Source organism: Pseudorasbora parva, chromosome 18 (genome assembly GCF_024679245.1).
Source record: "Pseudorasbora parva isolate DD20220531a chromosome 18, ASM2467924v1, whole genome shotgun sequence".
Lineage (NCBI taxonomy): Eukaryota > Metazoa > Chordata > Actinopteri > Cypriniformes > Gobionidae > Pseudorasbora > Pseudorasbora parva.
In genome coordinates, this window is record NC_090189.1 from 29,665,291 (window position 1) to 29,684,801 (window position 19,511).

Genomic DNA, 19,511 nt, shown 5'->3' on the forward strand with positions numbered 1-19,511 from the left:
GGATTGTGTAGATTTAAACGTGTACATACTGGCCCTTATGGCATAAATATAGAGATGCAGTGATGAAAAATGACAAAATAAGAGCATCTGTACTTTTCTGACCTTTAGGTACAAGCCGCTCAACATAACCAACCGTTTAAAACGGATGTGTTCATTACCATACCGGTCCAGCCGCAAAAATAACCACCAGATGTTTGCTACATAAAAGCAGTCATAAACTGAATACTGGCTTGCTAACAGTATCATCAGCTAAATATCCACCACAAGGTCTGATTACACTAAAATAAGTGAATAGCCATTCAGCAATCACAAAAACAGACAAGTAATCCCAATTTACAGTGTGTATTTTTTAACAAATATGTTCAGAGTAGGTACACAAACATTATAACTAGATGCTTCACTGTAATTACAAAACAACCCTTAACTAGCAACAATCACTAACTGTCATTTCAAAAGTATATATACACATATATAGATTCTCAACTGATAGATCATGACCCTAAAATATGTCACAGGTCTGTTGGGCCAGCTGAGAACCACTGATCTAGACACATGCATATAAACTTTGCACATGCATATAAACAGGATGTAAAAACCTCAAAAGGTACTTCATGTTCTTATCACAAAAACACATGCACATTTGTAGGACGAGAGAACCTGATGGAGGTCACAATTACACATGTCCGGTAGATTTAGGCTCAGCTTTGTTAATGCCCAGCCAAGAAATTCGCTTCGTGGCCAACACAGACATGACCGCCATGCCTTTGGCCGTTTTAACGTGACCCTGGATCATTCTGCATTAGCATCAAGTAGTGGCAGGATGAGAGGATAGGACACTGAGAGTATACCATGGAAACAAGACCAACAACCTACTGGCATGACAGAAGAATTTAAAGTGCGCAACAAGAATAGAAAACATGAGTCAAGTAAAAAAAGGGCAACAGGAAGTCACTGAAATACATCAGGCAGTGCACATGTCCTTAAGCATCACCACTCAAAACTGAACAAATCTGTCTCATTAAAAAACGGTTCTCTGATTGCAGACTCTAGCTTTATACAAATATGTAAATATATGTAAATGACTCAACATGCCAGGTTAGATTGCTTTCTTTCGTTTTTTTCTGCTCAACTGTACTGCTTAAAAACAGCTTGAATCATCTCAGTTTGTCTCAGGGATGCATCAATTTAAACATTTCCGCCAATAATGAAAATTACAACTTATAGCCAGAAACTAAAAAATGCATAGATACACATATCTTATTTGTTTTACAGAGAAACCTTACAGCTCGAGATATAGCACAGCTTTTTTACTCCTTTACTGTATATGGAACATTTAGAATTAAATATCAAGCAATAGGCAGTCCAGAGTATGCGATTTTAGTTCTTACATTTATCCTTACATTTTGAATGAATGTTTGTTCTAAAGTTATCGGTTAAGGGTAGTTGCAATGTTTATTATTTACACTGTCATACTGCAAGTCTCAGAACTAAATGCAGTCCGAATGCAATGATTGGACAAGCTGTAGACGCGCTGCAAAACAAACAGCAGCCACCTTATAAAAAAAATGAACCTAAAGGGTGCGATTTCACTTTTTTAACTTTAGTTAGTGTGTAATGTTGCTGCTTGAGCATGAACAGTATCTATAACGTTACAGCGTTGAAAGTTCAATGCAAACGGAGATATTGTCTTTTAAAGTTATGGCAGTTTATTGCCTACAAAAATGGCCGGATTGGACTACAACAAGCTTCTTCCTGGGTTGGTGACATCATAAGCCCTTGCTAGTCACAGCAGATGTGACTTCTGCCCGTAATGGTAAGGGGCGTGGCATTTCCGGACAACGATGTTTAAAACGTTTTACGAATGTTTATCCACCACGTTATCTTTTATTTAAACCTAAATAAGAAAGCCATTGTCAGTTCGTCTGTCAGTTGGAAGGAGGTTTTGGTCACTTTATCAAAAGTTGTTGCTGTGTGCTGTGTGTAAAAGAAAATAAAAATAGTTACCCCCCCTGCTGACTATAGTGTCGTGGCCCTCCCAACCCATTCACACACACATAGATGCATGGGCGTAGATTACGTGGGGGACGCGGGGGACGTGTCCCCCTCACTTTTAATAAAATGTATTTTCATCCCCCGCACTTTTACTGGGTCTCACCGATCCTAGTCGACCCGCTCCGAGCGGGATTCGAACTGGCGTTACCCTGTGCGGGGGCGGACAAGTTAACAGGGACGCTAACGACAGCCTTCTCTAAACTCGGTTGATAGCGCGCTTCTTGAGGTCAGGGGCAAGTGTATTTACATAGAAACCAATGTGAATACATCAAGATTTAAATTCAGAGACAAAAAATAATCTATGCATGACCTGTCATTTTATTCGCATCTAAATATGAGGAGGGCGCTCTCTCACAGAAAGTCCAAAAGCGGATTCGTAATACCCTGTCACGCTGGAGCTGCAGCTGAAGGAAAACAATCGTTATGAGTGATGAAACGTGACGACGACAATCAGACGATTGCGACAATGCTTTATGTGTGTTTTTCAAGTTATCTCAATGTAGGCTATTTATTGACAATAAAGTATCATATAAATAATGCAGCTTTTTTAATGTTTAGTATTCTGCTCACCACGGCTGCATTTATGTAATCAAAAATAGTAAAAACAGTAATATTTTGAAACAAAACATTCAAAAAAATTAAAACCGCTTTTTTTCCTATGTGAATATATAGTAATTTATTCCTGTGATCAAAGCTGAATTTATCATCATTACTCCAGTCTTCAGTGCCACATGATCCTTCACTAATCATTCTCAGATGAGGATTTCATAATCAAGAAACATTTATGATTATTATCTGTGTTGAAAACAGTTCCCAAAATGTTGTGGAAACCATGATAGCCTACATGTTATTTTTCAGGATTCTTTAATGAATAGAAAGTTCAATGGACAGCATTTATTTGCATTTATTAAATAAATTATCTAATTTGTAATATTAAAAATATCCCTTGAGATCAATTTAATGCATGTCTGATCAATAAAAGTATTAATTTCTCTCTTTTTTTAATTTGACCACAAATGTTTAGAAAATTAAGCAACATCATGAGCAGCACAACTGATAATAATCCTAAATGTGTGTTGATGATCAGATCCTCATATGGGAATGATTAGTGAAGGATCATGTGACACTGAAGACTGGAGTAATGATGATAAATTCAGCTTTGATCACAGGAATAAATTACATTTTACTATATATTCACATAGAGAACAGATGAGTTACATCAGAATATATATATTTTTTTACATTGCATAAAATCTATCTTAGTCTTAATGCAGAAGTGTTTGTAGTATATAAACCAATCATAAAATTGGCAATAAAAAAATAGGAGAATAAGAGAATAATATTATAGATATTAATTATCAGTTATTGTTCAGCAGTGTATTTGAAATCTTGCCCAATTAAAAGCAAGAGATGCGATAAATTATATTGGTCCAAAAAAAAAATAAAAAAAAATGGTATTACGACATTTCTGTCCCCCTCACTTCTGAAAAGATGGCTACGCCCCTGCATAGATGATTATAGAGTCGACTATAGAAAGATTCGACAATTCTGATTCAAATGTGTAAACCCTTAGTCGGGGACACCCCTAATAAACATACAGTATAATAATAATACTATACACTATTCAAAATTGAATAACACTCATTTGTCAGAAGGAACTAATTTTTTCCTTCTCATCATTATCTCTGATCAGGCATTACAAACAGCTATGCTCTGATGACCAAGGGGATTGGATTCTGAAGGGGATTGAATCTTTCACTACAACGGGCCATGCTAAGGACACTGGGTTGCAAAGGAGTGGTGTACATTTTTAGCACATTAAGCTTGGCAGAAGATTAGCCATCTGGAATTTAGAGGTGCAGATATAGACAAGGGACAAGGAATGCAGTCAAATCTCACCTGTTTTTTTTTTTTTAAGTCAATACTAAAAAAGAAAAAGAAAAAAATAACTTTGCAAAGGGGAGGAAAATGTCCAGTACCTTTCTGGAAACTTTCCAAGGGAACTTAATTTGGGGAATTTTGAAAATAATCCAATTTGGAACTTAACAGGAATTTATGGGAATTCATTGGAAATGTATTTAAACTGTTCCATATCCAAACAGAGCAGATACGCAGACAATATTACACATTGATATATTTTCCAATTAATTTGTTCTAATTTAGTAAAATTGTAAAATAAACATTTTTATTGCAGCAATTGTTGTGCAAGTGTTATTTATTTCAGTGTCACATGATCCTTCAGAAATCATCCAATACTGATTTGATACTCTATCAATGTTGGAAACAGTTGTGCTGCTTTTTTGGAACCTGTGATACTTTTTCAGGATTCATTCATGAAAAAAAAGAGAACAGCATTTATTCAATCTTTTCTAACAATAAGTCTTGCCTATCACTTTTTATCAAATTGATCGATTATCAAGGTATTAATTTCTTTCGAGAAAAAAAAAAAAAAAAAAGACTGACCCCAAACTTTTGAATGGCAGTGTATAATGTTTCAAATGAAATTCCCATATATTCCTGTTCCATCATACATCAGCAGAGAAAAGGGTTTCACCAGAAGAATTATGATATTAAATAAAAAACTACAAAATTGAAAACAAAATTATTTTGAAAAATTAAAACAAGAAATTCATTTTTATATATTTTCATGTCATGCCCTCAAACAATAGAACCTACTACACATTAAGTCTTATATTTTTTCTTAATTTCATGAGGTAAACAAACGTCATATTTTAAAGTAACAGTTCTATAATGGTGGATAAGACCAGGAGGCGAGTTAATGATTCTCAAGTATCTAAATTTCTGTAGAGCAGTGCTTTTATAATTTAGCTGCAGATGAAGTTATAAAGTGCCTGAATAAAGGGCAATAGAATTTAGTTAGATTAACACTGAAGGAGGATCACTTAGAATCAAGAAAAAGAATTGGCATGGAACTGAACACACACAGAAGCGGTCAAATCCAGCCTGGAGTTCAGTGAGACGTAAACAGTGCAGAAACTGTTGAAATAATATGCTAAGACATCCAGTGAGGTCAAACACGATGGCTTACAAACAAATCTAAAGCATTGTGCACTAAATGCATTCTTAAAGAATAACAAATGTAGTTGATGAATTTAGGATGAGTAATGAGCTTTTTCCTGATTTGCTGCTCTAGTAAAGCCTTGTATAAATTACTTTCTGATAATTGTGTGCATAGAGTGGGAACAGGATATTACATTTAAATTGGGAATGAACACTGGAGAGTCCATCTACTACAAGAGTGGCTTCAAGTAGGATATACCCATTTGCATCATCTGTGGATAGAAATCATGTACTTTTAATTTTGAGTTCCAGTAAGCAAGAACACCTTCTTAAAAATGATTAATGTCAAAATTTAAAATAGCTAGAGAATATAGATATAGATACTCCTGATAATCCTGAAGTGTATCGATGGGTTCGTGTAAGAAAAATATCCATATTTAAAACTTTATAAAGTAAAATATCTAGCCTCTGTCAGACCACCTTCCGTATTCAACTTGCACAGAAAGCACGATTCGCGGCCATGTGGAGTACTTTTATAATCGATGGATACACTTTTTTTGGGCTTGAAATTTTGGGCTGTCATTTACTGCCATTATAATGCTTTGATTAGCCTACATATGTTTTCCACTCTATGTTGTAATAGCGAGATATGTCGTTTTAACATCTTTTCTCTATAATATGTCGTAAAAAACAACATAGCGATTTCCTCGTAATAATGAGATTTTATGACATTAAAACAACACTTTTCTACTAATAAGGAAGTACAGTGATGTGGACAAAATATGCCTTTACCAACATTCGAGAATTTATATAGCCTATGTGCCTTTGTCACACTTCCATGTTTGAAAAGCAGAAACAAGCTTGACGTAAATATGTAAATGTAAATGGCTGTATCAGTGGCAGTGGCCATAGCACAAAATTGTTGTAATTTATTGATGTAGTCCAAATCAAAATTTCACAATTTTTTTGCGGCTATGGACCGCTCATGATTAGCCTCAGTGGCGTAACTTTAACCAAGTAATGACGGACCCCGGTGCAGCCACAAATATCACAGCTATCTATAGGCCTCCTGTAATTAAGACAAATATTTAAGAAATGCATTAAAAACAGAAAGACGCTATAGTTTCAGTCTTACTCAAAGGCTGCGAAAACAGGCAAGTGGTTTCGATACGCATGTCAATCCATTCCTGATGTTCTTGGTTTGTTTCTTATTTATTAAATATACAGGCAATTCGCTGATGAAACTAATAAAAATTAAAATACAAAACAAAGTTAATTTTAAAGAAAGACTTTTTCTACAAAACTTTTCAACAAATACTCAATAAAGTGGAAAAACTCTACTCCATGTCTCCAGACATTATGCGCATTTATATCTTACTTTTCTTATCTTACTTATGCTGCTCACTTTTCATAATCAACATATAACATTTAAAAAATATATATTATAGGTTAATATTTAAATATAGCCTAACTTAAATAGGCTGCGTTTTCTTTAAGCCATAGCGTCGGCACATTCTGAACTCACAATACACTATAATTTTTGCCACACAGAGCACAAGTGCAAGACATAATTATAAACTATAAACTGTCTACTTTTATTTGTGTACACTCACAATTACAACCTCGACCGCTGATTCAGGGAACAGATTATTTTGCATGCACTCCACTCCAATTGCAGTCTTCATTTTTTTAATTATTTGTTTTATTTGTTTTAAAACGCAAAGTTTTCTAAATTCAGTTCATATTTCTAACAAACGAAATTCCAAGCCAAAATAACTAAATGGTAAAAAAGTTACCACAATGCAAATTTAAATATTTCACTCTTAATTTTAATTAATGCTTAAATAACACACCTATGTCTCCTTCCATTTACGAAAAAAAAAGGCTATTGTGGTGGCTGGTAAATACATAAACCTACCAACATACGTGACATACTTTTTGGAATTACTCATTAAGAAAAAAAAAACAGGAAATGCCATCGTTTCACAATAGTTTTCTATCAATGTTTAGCAAATATCGCAAAGGTTTTGCGCAAATCTGTAATGGAAATGTGGCCACTGTCACTTTTCACCCATCTGTCCAATCACAGTGGAGGAGGGGCGGGACACATACAAAACAGACCAACTGTCACATTCTGCTTGAACAATGAGCATAATAATTAGAGATGCAAGAGACGAGTCAAGAGTTGATTTGAGAGGCTAAATGATCAAACATGAGGTTAACTCACTGTCGGCCACTGGATGCTTGCTCGTCACTATAAAAAAACAAAAGCTTTAATTTAACAAACAAAAACCGCTCCAAACTTTTTTCTAAATTAATTTAATAAAGAAACTAAACAAATGATAAGTACTTTGAAATAAAAATCTGATCTGTTTTAGTGGCTGTGACAGTAGTGTGTAGTAATAGGATGGGAGGAAAAAAACAAAAACACGAATACACTGCAGGCTCTCTCTCGGTCGTATATAAGGTAACTCCTCAACACTATCATCCCTTACGTTATTGAACTAATGACATTGTAATCAGCTAAAATCTCTCTCTCTCTCTCTCTCTCTCTCTCTCTCTCTCTCTCTCTCTCTCTCTCTCTCTCTCTCTCTCTCTCTCTCTCTCTCTCTCTCTCTCTCTCTCTCTCTCTCTCTCTCTCTCTCTCTCTCTCTCTCTCTCTCTGTGTGCATGTAACCTATACATGCATGCGGGGGAGGAGTTGCGATTTTCGAATAACAATCCAGGACTCGACATTAATGCTTGTCCGTTTGTCCAGGACAAGTGGGTTTTTTGTAGGGACAAGTGAAAGAGAAATTTACTTGCCCGACGGACAAGAGCCTGATTAAAACAAAAAATAACTAGCGAATCACCAAAATGCATGAATGATTATGCATATAACGTGCTCCACACGACTCCGATGTGTTAATAGAGCCTTCTGATTCGAATCGATGTGTTTGTGTAAGAAAAAGATTTATATTAAAAACGTTATAAAGGAAACCTAGCTGCCTTGAAGTCTTCCATTGTAACCCACAGCTGCTTAAGCCACAAGATGGCGCCAGTGTTAAGCATAGAAGTAGTACCGGTCAAGATAACTCGTAGTACCCGTATGAGCGGGTGTTATCTGGAAATAACGTACCGCTGGAATGCGCGATTGACCAATCAGAATCAGCCTATATTTAATAAGATTGGGGGAAATGCCCTTTATAAAAGATAAAAATATCACAAATTTGAAATATATATATATATATATATATATATATATATATATATATATATATATATATATATATATATATATATATATATATATATATATATATATATATGCAGATTTAAATATGTCAAGGCTGATTGAACATTGGTAAGAATATTGCTTCAGAATAAATTATATTTGTAACTAATTACCATGAGCAAAGCTAACTGTTAAAAAAGGCAATAGAAAAGGCTATTCACTTTTAATAGACCAAAAGCAAGTAGCAAAAGTTACTTTGATTTCTGGTCTGATACCGACATTGTAAATTTAGGACCGTCATGCTCAGGAATGATTTTACAATTATCTAACATCCTGTGACCTTCATGTACTTCCTTTTCCTTCTGCTGACTGTAGAAAAGTCACTTTCATGTCGTCTCAAATCCTTTGCAGTGACAGGAAATGTTGCTCAACGTAAGGCTCTTTGGAAATGACAATCCCAAAGCTAGTCAAAAGCATCAAATGCAAATGGGCAGAAGGTCGAGTGAATGATCTTAAGTTTGAAATGGATGAATTTGGACCAGTTACACTGTAAAAAAAAAAAAAAAATTTGGTTTAACTTAAAGTAAGTAACCTGGTTGCCTTAAAATTTTGAGTTGATTGAAATTAAAAATTTGAGTTGATAGAATAAAGGTAATTGGTTTAATAAATAGAAACTCAAAATATAATTGTATCTAAACCACATAAAAAAAATTATAAATCATGAAAAAGTACAATTTGGCTGCGTCATTCCAAATAAAACACACACAATTACCCAATACACTTTTAATAATACAAAATCTTTTAATAATATTTTAATAAAGGCTGTCGATTCTCAAAAAAATGTGATTGTATTAACTCAATTTTTTAATGTCAATGAACTCAAAATTTTAAGGCAACCAGGTAACTTATTTTTTAAATAATTGTTTATAGTGTAGGAACTTAAGGACAATGTTTCAAGATCGAGCCAATATTATAACATCATGCATGCAAAGAAATATATTTTGAGAACCTTAATCTTTTATATTAGATCTATGCCTCTGAAAACATTTATAAGTCTAACTGCAGCAGCTTCTCTAAAGCTTCAGGTCTCTAGGAAACTTGCTCTTAATGAGGTGATAAGGAGATCCTGCCCCAACTTTCAACTGCAGACACGGTTTCCATGGCAAGAATCTCAACATATGCCTCAACAATCACCGGGCAGGCAATGTATTATCAGAAGGTGCTAATTTTGGTCACTGGGGTTCCAACATACACGTTTTCCTGCCCTCTGTAAAACGCTCTCAAAAGATATGCCATGGTAATGGCTCAACAATAGATCAGATTAATATAATAATTTAATATTAATATAAAATAAATTATGTTCCCACTTTATATTAGGTGGCCTTAACTACCAAACTATGTGATCATATTGTATTGCTGTACACTTTTGCTGATATTGAGGTGGGATACGGGTAAAGTTACAGACAGGTGTGGTAGTATGGTAGACTGGGTAAACCCAGCCTGATTTGTCGTCAATTTGATTTCAACCGGCAACTCAGTCTGGAAACCTGTACATTCATTTCTACTGCTTCTTTTACACTTTTGTGGGAACAAACCGCAGACTGGCTTATCTACCTGGGTAATCATACGCTGATTCATAACCGTTCGAAACATTGTTTTGAATTTGGTCCATCACTATACACGTCGTTATTTTTTTTATTTTTGCACACAAAAACTAATTCTCATCGCTTCATAAAATTATTGTAGAGCCACTGTAGTGAGATGCGCTCTGTAACAACGTCTTTAGTGCCTTTTTGGGTCTTGAGAGAGGAAATGACATTGGTGTCAATGGAGGTCTTTCTGAGCCATCGGAATTCAACACTAATATTTTCATTTGTTTTCTGAAGATGAACGGAGGTCTTACGGGTGTCAAACGACATTAGGGTAAGTCATTAATTAGAGAATTTTCTTTTTTGGGTGAACTAACCCTTTACGGGTAAAGTTAGGTACAGGTGTGGTGGTATAGGTCAGTTTAAGGGTAGGGTTCGGTGTAAGGGAAGTGTCAACAGTGTAATTATAAAATAAACTACAGAAATTAATTACAGATATAATTACATGCAGGTCATTTTAAAAATGTAAGTACAATTTAAAAGCATGCATGTAGACAATAAGTGCATCAAATTATTACTTTAAATGTTAGTACATAGTAGTTAAGGCTGCCTAATATAAAGTGGGCCCAAAATTACTAATAAAGGATTGATATAAATAATATTAATACAATTGTTTTCATACAAATCTAAAAAATAAACTAAAAAATGTAAAACATCCAAAAACCACCAGGCCAGTGTTATATATTTTGTTCAGTTGAGTTCTTACAATATCGCAAATGTTTCCAACTATTTGTAAATTGTGAGAAAATTGCTATTTTAACCAAGGAGCCGGGACGTCTGAGGGAGTCGCCTGTCGCTCCAGTGGCCTTGCTCAGCTCCACAACACTCTGTCCTGCTCCGTTTCATAATACAGTAAATGTTAATCACATCCATCAACATGATTTCTGCCCGAGTCCTATCCTGATTCTTTTCCATTGTCTGTGAGGTAAGGGCCGCATGTCCCAAGATTCTGCGCTCAAACTTGCGTCATCAAACTATGCCTGTGTTTTGAATAGGTGCCCTCTAGCAGAAGGAAAAGTTACATAGTGTAGCTTTAAAGCTGCAGTCCGTAACTTTTTTGGGTTAAAAATTATCCAAAATAAATTTCTGAACAAGTACATAACCAACCAGTGTTCAAAACTATCTGCTTACCGTAGCTCGATTAACAGCAGTAAGCTTATAATAAAGTTTTTAATTCCAGTGGTACTGGTGGATTTCCCCGGGAAATTCAAGCATATGTTTGCGTCATTACGTCACATCTGTACACATAAAGAAGGAGTCCCGGTTAGCAGGCTATCGCATGTGAGGATGTTGGAAGCCTTTTCTCACAACACTTGATATAATTAAACTTATCAATTTGATGGCGGATCCAAAAAGGTTCAAGCAACAGTCACAAGTGACAACTGGAGATTCATCCGTTGTAAAATGCAAAAGTCTTCGGACTTCGGAGTGAAAACATTTTTTTCAATGGTTGAATTAGGCTATGTAACAGTAGCACACCTGTTCGCTTAATTCATGCAGTTAAGGAGTTTTCCTTTGTTGTGCCGTTCTTGTTTTGCTATGTGCATTATGGTAACATCAGTTGTTGGTATATGACGATTAGAAATTAGACTGCACAAAAATGGAAACTGTACTACAGGTAGGCCTAATACACATTAAATGTAGTCATGCAATCCTGATAACATTAACAGTTTGAAAAAGTATAATTTGCAGTTTGACGAGATATGATAAATGATCATTAGATTAATCATCGCGATGTATCCCAATGATTTTTTCTCCTTAGTTGGTCAGAACAAAAGAGGATGAGCTACTTACTTGTTCAGATGACACTTATGTCGGTCATACTTTCAAACAGTAAAAGTCTGTGATTGTGAATGACAGTATCCACACCGGTGACTGACAGAGCTTCTCCTGACAGCTGCACATTTGATTCCTCCGCGCTGTGCCTACTGGGGCACTACTCACGTAGAGTTGTAAATTCCGCGAAAAACTGCAATTGCAGTTTTTGAACCGAGATGGCGACAAAGAGGAAAAACTACGGACTGCAGCTTTAAGTATGAGGGAATAACAAAAAGACAACAGTGGAACCATTATGTATAATGGGCAAGAGTTTTGCACACATAAATTCCAGTAATCAAAGCTGAGGTTTGAATTGCTTGATGAGTAACTATCGAAAGAAAAATAATATCTTGTGTGCTGTGAGGAAAAGCACAGGTTTGTTGCGCTTTGAGTGGGCAGCATTTTTCAGATGTTCAGAGGCCCAACGGGAAAGCTTATGGAGTCAAATGCTGCAAACAGGTGAAATTATGTAACTGCTTTGAGCAAATAAACATGCTGTTTGAGTGGACTAGAAACAAACATGTACCGCATTTGTAGGGCAAATTATAAACTTTCCACACAGCAAAAACAAGGCCCACACTCTGCTTATTTACATGTCACGTTACCATCGTGTGCTAATCAGGTTTATGATGGTATGCCTTAATATTCTAGCAAGAGTTCATGAATACTTTTTATTTTAAAAACTTGTATTTTTGTCTAATAAATAAATATTAATATGTGGTTACATAGTTATTGTAAATTAACATAAATTAAATAAACAGATGGAAAAAAAACTGGTGTAATTAATTATTTTAAAGGCATTTCTTTGATGCATAATGTGTAACTAATAGTGCTGGCAAATTGATTAAATCACATCTTACATAAAGGTTTGTTTGTATATAATGGCCATCTGGCCATTTTAAGTTAGTTTATATCACCTTCATTTGAACTTATAGCTGGAAAACTACATTTTAATTTAAAACACTTATATAACAATATATATTTCGTAAATAAATTATAAAAGCCTACTTTGAAATATTCAGAGAGGTTGGTTGACAAGCATGTTCAAAAATTAGCATATTTCATCCGACCAATAAAAGAAAAGTGTTTTTAATACAAAAAAAGTCAACCTTCAAATAATTATGTTCAGTTATGCACGCAATATTTGGTCGGGAATCCTTTTGCAGAAATGACTGCTTCAATGCGGCGTGGCATGGAGGCGATCAGCCTGTGGCACTGCTGAGGTGTTCTGGAGGCCCAGGATGCTTCGATAGTGGCCTTAAAGGGATCCCCTGGTCTTGAGACTTGTATGGCTTAAAGGGGGGGTGAAATGCTGTTTCATGCATACTGAGCTTTTTACACTGTTAAAGACTTGGATTCCCATCCTAAACATAGACAAAGTTTCAAAAACTAATGTTAGACGTTTGATAGAGTATTTCTGTGTCAAAAATACTCCTTCCGGTTTCTCACAAGTTTCGTAGAGTTTTTTTCGAATAATGGGTCTACTTGACGTTAATAGAGCGGAAGGTCCTTGTATGGGCCGTACGGGCTCTTCTCCCGGTAGGGTGCGCGCGCGCGTCACTAGAGCGAGAGAGGAAATGCACGCCGTAAACAGTGCTCTCAGCTGCAGATCCAGTCCTCCATGAAGACTTATGTCGCGCGCCGTGCTCCACTTTATTCCTATGGGTGACGTCAAGTGACTTCAACGCTTCAGCACAGCATTCCGGGAAGGCAGTGCTGCATTTGAACCGATTTGAACGCAGAAATGACGGGAAGCTTCAAAGCATCGCTTCAGTCGCGTCTCAAAGTGGATTTCCACCGTTCACTGCTGTCACAGGACTTCACCAAATCATACCAAAGAAGTGTGTTTTTGACGGAGCGGTCCCAGCGATAAAGGTTCGGTCCTGCTTTGGAAGCAGCCGGTGAGTAAATCTGCTTCAAATGTCTCTGCTATTGGCTCGTCGCGTGAGTAAACATCAGTAAACGACACGATCGCGTGCTTCGTCATTCAAATGCGCTAACGGACTCCATTGCTGTTCTGTATAACACTAGTCTGACTCTGACGTGCAAAACCGTTTTGCTTGCTACCTCTAAGGTCTAGTCACATACAATAGTCCATAAACCGAATCATGTCCTCATAAACTGCTTGTAAAGACACAGAAATGTTGACAGGCCCCTAAATACAGTACATACCACAGAGACGGACGTCCTGATGTTGCAGTTTCTCCTGTTCAATTTATTTCAGCCTCAGATTTGATTCTGGATCATTATCTGTATTAGCTGATATAGCCATGGGTTTCTCCACGCTTGAGGACGTCACCGCTTTGTTTGCACTCGTCATTCTTTAGCTCCGCCCACACGATACGCCTCCAGGCGCTCGGTTTTTTCCGGAAAGACTCGGTACAGCCTATATTTCTTTTATAAATATGATAAAACTAAAGACTTTTTGGAGATATGAAGGATGCAATACTACTCTATAGGTACTCAAGATTGACATGAGATTGACTGAAACTGAGTGTTTCACCCCCCCTTTAATAGAACATAAATGATGTCTCTTGCTGAAATATGTAGTAGAAAACCCATGAAAGATCTACGTTATTTAAAAAAAATCTATTTTATATTTGGACCATGGGCGGCGCCATTTTGTTTGCGTTCTAGGTTGATGACGTAGAATGGTTGCACTCGGCAATCAGCTGGCACTACCAGTAGCTATTTTTACCACAACGCAACTCGAAAATTATTTCAGAGTTAAACAAAACCAATGAATTGCTTTGTAATTGTACTTCAAACACACTCAAACATACATGTGCACACAAACTTTTTCTCTTACAGACTCACACACCCCAAAAGATTGGCGCAAACACACACACACATGCACTGCGTGCGTGCATACATCCCCCTCATTCACTATTTCCTGTATTGATATCATAGATAGACTGTTGATATGCAGTAGATTAACTGTAATACTTAGTGTGACCAGCAGAGGGAACTATGTAGGTATAGGACCATGGGATAGGGGGCATGAGGAAGAGAGGCAGGATGTTTTGGTCATGGTTTTTGTGATGATGTTGGTTCGTGCATTAAAGTTTGAGCACAAGCTCAGTGAATTAAAACCTCAATCTTTAAACTTTTATCTTTAAGACACGAATAACATTCCCTACTTTTGTTCATACAACTTGAAGGAGCGAATGAAGAGGAGCGCGTGAAGTGGGACAGCTGTTGTGTGTACATTGGCTGTACACTCGTTATTGCGGCGCAACGTGAGACTGAATGAGTGCACTCAATGCCACTATGGTGTCGGACAACACTACACATGGCTGTCCCTTCAAATAATGCCCTATTTCAGGGTATAAGGGGGGTCGATTTCATATTCAGCCCCTGTTGTGGAGACTGTCTGTCAGGTGTGTGCGTGCCCGCCGATCTGTTTGTGACAGTGTAGGTGAGTTTGTGTGCACATGTATGTATGAGTGTGTTTAAAGTACAATTACAAAGCAATTCATTGGTTTTGTTTAACTCTGAAACAATTTTCGAGTTGCGTTGTGGTAAAAATATGCAACCATTCTACGTCATCAACCTAGAACGCAAACAAAATGGCGCCACCCATGGTCCAAATATAAAATCGATTTTTTTAAATAACGTAGATGGGTTTTAAATAACGTATTTCATGGGTTTTCTACTACATATTTCAGTAAGAGACATAATTTATGTTATATTAGGCCATACAAGTCTCAAGACCAGGGGATCCCATTAAGCTCATCCAGAGTGTTGTGTCTTGCGTCTCTCAACTTTCTCTTCACAGTATCCCACAGATTCTCTATGGGGTTCAGGTCAGGAGATTTGGCAGGCCAATTGAGCACAGTAATACCATGGTCAGTAAATCATTTACCAGTGGTTTTGGCACTGTGAGCAGGTGCCAGGTCGTGCTGAAAAACGAAATAATCTCCATAAAGCTTTTCAGCAGATGGAAGCATGAAGTGCTCCAAAATCTCCTGATAGCTAGCTGCATTGACCCTGCCCTTGATAAAACACAGTGGACCAACACCAGCAGCTGACATGGCACCCCAGACCATCACTGACTGTGGGTACTTGACACTGGACTTCAGGCATTTTGGCATTTCCTTCTCCCCAGTCTTTCTCCAGACTCTGGCACCTTGATTTCCGAATGGCATGCAAAATTTGCTTTCATCCGAAAAAAAAGTACTTTGGACCACTGAGCAACAGTCCAGTGCTGCTTCTCTGTAGCCCAAAAGTGTCTTGACCTGGGGAATGCAGCACCTGTAGCCCATTTCCTGCACACGCCTGTGCACGGTGGCTCTGGATGTTTCTACTCCAGACTCAGTCCACTGCTTCCGCAGGTCCCCCAAGGTCTGGAACATATACCGTAAAAAAATATGGACGACTCGACATCATCCGTTTCCGCTTGCCAGATTTGAAGCTTTCGGGCGGCTTGCACGGCGCTGACATCTTGGGACAGAGTCTGCGTGGTAGCGATTTAGGGACCGGAGTTGCGCAGTAGAGCGCAGGAAGTACAGCTGCGATATCAAAAGCCCGCCCACACAATTACAGATGCAGAACAATTAATTATGTTGGTGTGAAATAAGCAGTTATGGAAATGTAGAAATGAAAGCTAAAGCTCCAATCTGCTCCCAAAAATCCTGAAAAAAGTATGTTAGTGCCTCAGTGGCAACTTCACTCAGAGAAGACGTCAGTCTCAGCTGTCAATCATGAGGTCACACCCCCCGTTTTTATAGCATCAAATAACTAAGTAAAACTAAACTTTGGGGGAAAAATATTTGAGGTGTAATTTTATTGTTTAGTTTGTCTCGCGTCCATTAGAAAACACAGAGGGGCAACTATACTGGGACCGGTCACCGGGGACGATCGAGGCGCGAAAGCTTCAGTATCTGAGAAGGATACTGCAGGCTTGGTCTGGAATCGGTCCTTCTCCACAATCTTCCTCAGGGTCCGGTCACCTGTCAGTTCTCGTTGTGCAGCGTTTTTTTGCCACACTTTTCAATTACGATTTCGTTTTAACTCGTACGGTGGCCGATTTAGTCCAAGATTAACACGGCTTCCAGTTCGACCTCCTCCATGAGTGCCATCAAGTGTTAAACACGAAAGGCGAAGCTTGAATTTACGGGTATGTCCCTCTTTGGCTAATGTACTTTCAAGATGGAGGGGCAACATGGCGACCGTCATTCAAACCCCTCACCTGTATATATTTTCAATGGCCTATTATATACTTACGAGAATACTTTATTACTTGAAAGAAGTAAATATACATTAATGAGCACATATATTTTTGAAAGAACTAAGCGTTTTTAGCTAAGAATAAACTAAAAAAGTTACAGTGTAGCTTTAAAGAGTACATAAACATAAAATTATGCACAACAGATATGATGAAGAGCCTGGATGGATTGAGCTCCAAAAAAAATAAAAATCACAGAAATCCTCGCATTCACAAATTTGTTATAATTGAGCAGGAATAACTAATCAATTTAAAATTAATGTAAACTTTTTAGGAGCCATTTCTAAGAGGTTATGATTACATGCAGTACGGAGTTCATAATGAGCAAAGAGTTCATGGGATGTGGATGTTGTATAATTGCACGGACCTTTAAAAACAGTAATGGAGGGCTTATTGGCCACCTGTTACCTAATCATGCTTAGGACTGCAAGGCTGAACAATCTGAGGTTAATTATAGTTGATCCTTGGGAAATGACACTGCCCGTGTTATTTACTTATATTTCAATTTCTAAGCCGTCCATTAGCTGATAAGTTCAATTTCAGCAGTGTTACCAGTAACCCTTATAACGACCTTTAGATTGAGCTACACTGATGCACGGGAACGCAATATTTTGACGTCAATATGTTGGTGATTTGTATAAAAACCTAATTCTTACTTCAATGTTTCTCAGGCAAGTTTTTTAATCATTCGTTCATATTAAATAAACCCAATGATCTACAATTGCTACAATATGGCGATTACAGCATAGTGAATTGTTCATAAACAAGAGGATCAATGATTACTCATTCTACTGAACCCTGCGTTGATACAAAGCGCAACCGAAAACGCACGATGTTCGGCGAAACATTCCGAATGTGTTCCGATCCCCTCGATCACTTACTTTCAGTGATCTTCTGCAATCCCAGCACATCCTCCGGGCTGATCGTTTTGTTCCCGAGCAGTTCCTCTTCTGTTGTTGCGGGGACTCCGACGTCTGTCGTGTTGCAGCCCTTCTTGACTTTCATGGCCTCGGTTAAATCAGGGTTCGAGTTCGCTTTGCTGCCGCGGATGCTGTGGCGGTTATTGCCGTTGCCGGTGTCTCCGCTGCTGCTGCAACTACCGAGATTAACGCCGCCGGACTTCTTAGAGCTCGATGGGTCCTGGCTGTTGCCTGTGCTGGTACAAGAATAGCTCATTATCCGTTCCTCCTCCTCCACCCCCTGCTCCCCCGGTCTAGCAAAGACACAAAACAGTCACCCTCCCACACCCGAAGGGCTGAGCAGGTCGCCCGCTTAGAGGTATTTAAATCCTGTTCTCCGCTCACCCCGAATCTCTCTCGCGCTCTCGCTGAGGGACGTACCAATGCGCGCGGAGGGGTCGCCGGACGTTCAGTGGCGCGCGACGACAACAGACCATATTAACTTGGAACACATAAAATTGTATTCCTGAGTAAATTTTGTTGGATGAAATAAATCGTCGAGTCTAGCCTGTTTTGGTCATTCTAGCATACTGTGCGCGCCGTGTAGCTGTTTTGAATCTCCCTGTTTGTTGTGCGGTACGGCCCAAGTTGATTCGTGCATTAATTTAACTCAGATAAACAAATCCAAACGAATCAAATAAATAAAACCACAGCAAATGTGAGATGTTTCGAAGCAAATATTATTAATTATATTATTTTAAAAGGAAAAAGAAAACTTCAACGCGAGTATAACTTTAAAGAATTGTTCAATATGAGATTTTTTTATTTTATTTGATCTAAATTTAACTTATTTTAAATCTGCATTGACATGTTTACAATTAATGTGAAGAGGTCCGCAGCAGTTAAATGTATTCAACACTAAAAATAAAGGTTTCAAAAGAGGGTTTTTTCAACGATATAACTTTAAATAACCTTTCAGTGAACTTTTCTTAAAATAACCGCTTTTCCCTCTTAGTGTGAAGAAGAATATTTTAATAATGTGAAGAATCTTTCACCTTTATAAAGAACAGTTTGTGCAATGAAAAGGACGTTAAAGGTTCTTCACGGGGCCAGAGATTTAAAAAAAAAAAAAAAAACGTTATTTTTAAAAGTGAAATTGTTGAAGTTAAATATCAGTCCACAAGAGGACGCCACAAGACAGAAAAACTAAAATGGCCATTTAATAGTGACTCACAGTGGTAAAACTACTACTGTATAATCACCATTTCATTTATACCAATAAATGAGACATCTGATCAAACATCATAAAGAAAAAATAATTAAGCATTTTAGAAAATAATAAAACTAAGTTCAGTTCAGTCTTTATTCATTTCCCGAAGCCAATTTGGTAAGGCTAGTAATTTCAAGGTTTTGAAAAGGTTTCACCAATTTATATCTTAAATATTAAATGTGTGCCAGCAATTTTCAATACCTTGCATTTAATGAACTTCCTTTTAAGTAATATAGCTGTGATTATTGCTATAGTAGCCTAGTCTGTAGCCTAGTCTGTTTTATTACAGCTATTATTGTTATGCTATGATAAATCACTTAAAAGACAGAAATAATACATTTCATCAGCCAATGTTTATGTT

At 37.2% G+C, this 19,511-nt stretch overlaps 1 protein-coding gene across 1 annotated transcript in view; it reads right to left on the minus strand.

Annotated features, from left to right (window-relative positions):
* The window catches only part of unc119a2 (unc-119 lipid binding chaperone a2), a 39,224-nt gene extending 20,751 nt beyond the window's left edge, over positions 1-18,473 (minus strand). Inside the window, exon 1 of the mRNA XM_067424785.1 lies at positions 17,863-18,473. Coding sequence (XP_067280886.1) covers positions 17,863-18,157 — 295 coding nt within the window. The 5' untranslated portion in view covers positions 18,158-18,473. The remainder of the gene's footprint in view (positions 1-17,862) is intronic.
* Between the last annotated feature and the right edge of the window lie 1,038 nt (positions 18,474-19,511).